Here is a 5,433-nt window from a genome sequence, read left to right as displayed (position 1 = left end):
AGGATTTCCACACAGTGAACATATTGGTAGCTCAATGCTATCCTGCTAGCTGGCTGCAAACTGCGGAATGGATTTCTTGAGCGGGCGTCTGTGTGTCTCATTGAGCCCTGCTGCACCTCCGTTCAGGATATCCATTCCACAGTTTGCAGCCAGCTAGCAGACTAGCAAAGGGAATCCCTTTTGGAGTCATTTCAGCAGCCAACGTTAAAGCGCAGACATGGATCATAAATATCGGATTTCTCCGCAGGTTGGATCGGAAAAATCCGATACGTGAATTACGCTGGTATCGGTCCCGATACCGATACTGGATCGGATCGGCCCCATCCCTAATATATATATATATATATATATATATATATATATATATATATATATATACAGTATAAATGTATAAAAAAATCTTACTGACCCCAAACATTTAAATGTAGTGGAATTCAAACATTGTGCAATGTGTTGCAGGTCCCGAATCAGGAGACCCAACTGACAGATTACTGTTTCCTGTAAAACAGGATTGAAAAGACACCAGAGAGTCGCGTCTGCTCTTCAACAGCTCCTCAGCAGATATTTATTTAGTGCACAATAAGTAAGGCACAACAGTTGCTTTTAAAGCATTAATTCACATTCTTCTATGTCCAACATCCAAAATAAATCACTTTTTGTCACTCTGTCTTATTTCTTCACTTTACCATTTATAGTTAACATTTAACTTATATATATATATATATATATATATATATATATATATATATTATCTTATAAACAGAAATACCAATATCATTAACAATAATATTAAATATGAATTTACTTCATATTAACCCAGGAAATGCAAAGAGCTCTTGCAATGGATACAGATAGTGACTTCCTATTCTCCTCTCAGTGTCAGGTCACGTGACTGATAAGCGCGCCAAATGCGATTAGAGAGCTTCAAACATACACAATGTGAACTATTAACTAGTTAACATGAGCAAACAACCTTTTTATAACACACAACTATTAATACTAGTATATACTAAACACTATAGACAAATATACTGACCACTGGAGCGAACAATATAATTTCCCCCACGTTATCATGAGCATATAACAGACAAACAAAACATCCTCAATTAACGCACATTTAACACTTTACATTCAGTACACATGGCACAGGTGAAGTCACTGTGGTATAGAGAAATGTTTCACTTTTGAATGTCCATATTTTTTTTACCTGTAAAACAGGATTGAAAAGACACAAGAGAGTCGCGTCTGCTCTTCAACAGCTGCTCCTCAGCAGATATGAGGGAGCACGCGCAATTCCCAGTTCCTGTCACGACTCTCCAGACAGAATGTCAAAATAAAAGTCCTTCATATAAACGTAACTCTATATTTGTATATAAAACAACACATGAAACAATAATGCAATCGCATTTCCCATGACAATTTAAATGTTCAGCAGACAGAAAAAAAACACAATTGGTGTATACTTTGTGTGTATATCACAAATGCAATCAGTCATGTAATAATGCTTTTACCAGTAAATCTGATGGGATATGGGATATAAATTTTTCTTTAAAATAGATCATTCTTAATATTTTTCAGATATTATTTAGGCAATAAGGGCTTAGAGGCATTCTTAGCCACAACACAGTGGTCACAGAGTCATTGTGCAGACTTTTATAAAAATAAAAAAAGTAAAAAACAAAAAACAAACATACACTGTAAAAACGAACTTTTTGGTGTAGTAATATATATTAAATGAATCATCATAATTTTTACTTAATAAAATTAAAATTCAATGTGAACTAGAATTTTCTAAGTAAAATTTTAAATATCTACGCGTTTAATTCATGTAATAAATTAACTGGTTGGAAAGAGTAAATCTTATTATATATTTTCTTGTAATATTTAAACGTTTTATAGTCCCTTCACATAAACATAGTAATTTTAAGTAAATTTTAATAGAAAAGCATAGCGCGTTTGAATCCGCACATGCGCGTTTGGACAAGTCTAACTGCGCACTTTGGATCTGAGACGAGACGAATTGGCGGGCTGCTGCGTGGCTGCTTTCTGTCGTGTTTGAGGTAAGTTTGTCTTTCTGTTTTACATTTAATAAAACATGAGTCTGTGTGGGTTTTGATTGATGATTCTTGTTTATTTGACTCAATAAACATTTATGCTCACCTTACAACATGGCCTCATATTAGTGCAACGCGTGTGGGTTATCCATAACGGTATACTGTATCGTTAACCCCTTTTCACTTCCTAACGTTAACGTACATTATTTATATTGAATCGGAAGTTTTCAATAGTTTTATAGATTCACAAAGAACTGTTTTTCGTGTAAAAATGTCAAACTAAGTAGAAATTAGTAGACAATCTTTACCGTTTTAACTGCTAGCTAGCTAAAATTGGGCCTTAAAATTAACAATTTAATGTCAACCGCTCTTAACGTTATACTGTTGACTATGGAAAAGTTTGAATGCTCTTGCTGAATATTGCTCAGGATGGAACGTTTACACATAAAGCTATTTTTTTTTTCAATCGCACTAAATCGTGCATAAATGAGGTCTTAAAGTAAGCAGGGCTGCGTTTCTAAAATCATCCTGTTTCTAAAAGTTGATTGTAGAAAATAGAGATCGTGAGTGGCAATCATGGGCAATATTAATATTGACAACAGTAACTGATTTAGCACATGAAAAAATAAATAAACTTGAAATGTACTAAACTCAAAGTTAAAATTGAAATGCCAAATTAGTGTTTCTCTTTTGGATTTGCACATTACAAAAGAAAGTGCTGGATTGTTCACTCCACTGTTGATATCTACAGTCCTTGTATAATTAACCCTTGCTCCCTGCATCAGTCTATTTAACCAAATTTCTGCTGTTGTACTCTTGAATCATTTTGTCACATTAGATCAAGGAGGAATTCAGGAGAATCGATCATGGGGCAGAGATTCATGTTCAGACTTGACCAATGCACATCAAGACTTATTGCCCTGATGAAGGCCATGGGAGGTGTTGTGGGGACCAAACTGAGGCCATTTCTGGACAAACTGAGTCAGGTGTGTTTGATCAAAAGTGTGCTTGTTCACATTTTTTTAAATAAGATATACTTAATGTATTTTTCTCAAACATGCATGTACATTTATTGTATAGCTTTTAATACAATATAGATTGCATTAAAGTAGCTTTACTGTATTAAACAGACAAAAGTCAAAAGTTCAGAAATTTCAGTAATTAGAATTTTAGTCATAAATTACAACTTAAATTTCAAATATTAAGAATCTGTACTGAAGTTGATAGAGTTTCAGCAACAGTTCTGCTTTGGCCAAAATGCAAGGCAGACAGGAACAGGAAGTAGAGTCACTTTGCTCTAAGTACTCAAATCAGTGTTCCTTGCGCATGAATGCTTTTGTGTTCTCACTTGATTTCATTGAGTTCATTGTGTATGAATAAAAGGTTGTGTAATGGTACAATATAAATCTGTTCACAGACACAAAGCCTTGAGATGGGAATCAGTTATCCGCAGCCTCATTCTCTACTTTGACGATAAAGAAGATGATAAACTGTGTTTTGAAGATGAACAGAGTTCTGACGGGCTCGGGACGACATGAGGGTGAGTCATTAATGACATCATTTTCATTTTCACAATCACGAAACGTCGCCATGGAAATAATAAGGAGATATATTTTAAAATGAAAGTCGCACACTGGGTGGTCAGCTAGAATATTTTAAAGTTGCGTGTGAAAGGTTAAACAGAGTCAAATTTATTTCACAGAAAACTGCACTCCAGTTTATAGCACCCTAAAAAGGATAGTTCACCCAAAAATAAAAATTGTCATTGTTTACATTGTGTAAACATTGTTTACACTCAAGTTGTTCCAAACCGTTGTGAGTTTATTTCTTCTGATGAACACAAACAAAGATATTTTAAAAGAATGTTGGTAATCAAATGACGGTAGCCATTGACTTCCATAGTAGATTTCTAATGGCTACAGTCAACTGTTTGATATCCCATTTTCTTCAAAATACAATGTATGTATGATATACCGTCCTTGTCCAGAAAAGGTAATACAGACATCATCAAAGTAGTCATGCAGTGACTGCAGTGGCTCAATTTTAAGTTTATAAAGCGGCAAGAATACTTTTTGTGCGCAAACATAATGACTTTATTCCACTATTCATTTCATGAATTCATATGCATAATGAAAGCATAGGTGCACTCGAACAATCATTCATTAAAACGCATAAAACTTTAGTTTACAAAGACGTGAAACTCACCGAGTGGTCTGGGGTGTTCACTGATATGCTCACACAAAAATCGCTGTAAAAGATGCTTTCCAACAGGTTCTATCGTAGTTTTTGTCCAAGTACATTTTCTTCCTGTTTTCGGTCGAACTAGATAACTAAGGATCGCGCACGCAAACTCGAACTAGATGACTAAGGATCGCGCACGCAAACTCGAACTAGATGACTAAGGATCGCGCACGCAAACTCGAACTAGATAACTAAGGATCGCGCACGCAAACTCGATAATCGACTACTGTGGATTTCGACCAAAAACAGGAAGAAAATGGACTTGGACAAAAACTACGATAAAACCTGTTGGAAAGCATCTTTTACAGCGATTTTTGTGTGAGCATATCAGTGAACACCCCAGACCACTCGGTGAGTTTCACGTCTTTGTAAACTAAAGTTTTATGCGTTTTAATGAATGATTGTTCGAGTGCACCTATGCTTTCATTATAAAGGTGGGGGGGGGTGCTAACACAGAATCCAAAAATTCTCGTGACCGGAGCATCTGTCTAAAAAACAATCTTAACTATTCTATTTCATCAGGGACGATCTTAAAACAGGGCTTTAATTGTAAAATACCGAACTTGTCCTTTAATGCAAGTCAAATAAAATAATTTAAGCCATTATATTTTTGTTTCTCAAAAGAATTATATTTTTTCTTCTAAATTGTATGCAGGAGGACAGCGGCAGTGACATCACTCAGCACAGCATTAAAATACTGGTCGTTCGTGGTGCTGATGGAGAAGATCCAATCGATGTATCCATCCTTTTTGAAGGGAAGGAAATGCTGGAAGCAGCAATACCGTAAAGACAGTTTTACTGAATGCACCTGTGTCAAGAGATGACTGAATGTCCATTCTTGTATGAACATTTTTGATGACTGAAAAATAAACTGTTTAATTGAATTTTAGTTGTGTGATTTGTGAAAAATATTGAGAAAATGATTATTTATTTATGTTCATGATTATTTATAAAAAAGAAATTATCAATGTTTAAATGTTTTAAATGTAGTAAATGAAAATCTCAACAAAAAAACTTAAATAATATCTACTTATTTTACTTTATTAAATGGTAAGATTTACTTAAAAATTTCATAAAAGCAAGCTTCCTAATTTAAAAACAATAAATAAACTTTACTTAATTACTTTAAATAGATATA

The 5,433-nt window shown here is 34.3% G+C and overlaps 1 protein-coding gene across 1 annotated transcript; it reads left to right on the top strand.

The window, feature by feature from the left end:
• Window positions 1–1,699: 1,699 nt before the first annotated feature.
• LOC120464951 (uncharacterized) lies at window positions 1,700–5,179 on the top strand. The gene is made up of 4 exons (XM_089116662.1): window positions 1,700–2,060; window positions 2,893–3,042; window positions 3,472–3,589; window positions 4,951–5,179. Exons 1-4 carry the CDS (start codon window positions 1,969–1,971, stop codon window positions 5,080–5,082), a joined length of 492 nt encoding a protein of 163 aa, XP_088972788.1. The 5' UTR covers window positions 1,700–1,968; the 3' UTR covers window positions 5,083–5,179.
• The last annotated feature ends 254 nt before the right edge of the window (window positions 5,180–5,433 follow it).

The sequence above is a fragment of the Pimephales promelas genome, chromosome 10 (genome assembly GCF_988280905.1).
Source record: "Pimephales promelas chromosome 10, fPimPro1.hap1.1, whole genome shotgun sequence".
In the NCBI taxonomy this organism is placed as follows: domain Eukaryota; kingdom Metazoa; phylum Chordata; class Actinopteri; order Cypriniformes; family Leuciscidae; genus Pimephales; species Pimephales promelas.
Note: the sequence above shows the minus strand (reverse complement) of the source record. Positions and strands in the feature narration are given on the sequence as shown.

Coding starts and splice junctions, on each gene's coding strand:
- LOC120464951 (XM_089116662.1), top strand. CDS start 1,969: ATGCGCGTTTGGACAAGTCTAACTGCGCACTTTGGATCTGAGACGAGA. Junction 3,043..3,471: donor CTGGACAAACTGAGTCAGGT/GTGTTTGATCAA, acceptor ATCTGTTCACAG/ACACAAAGCCTTGAGATGGG. Junction 3,590..4,950: donor CTGACGGGCTCGGGACGACA/TGAGGGTGAGTC, acceptor AATTGTATGCAG/GAGGACAGCGGCAGTGACAT.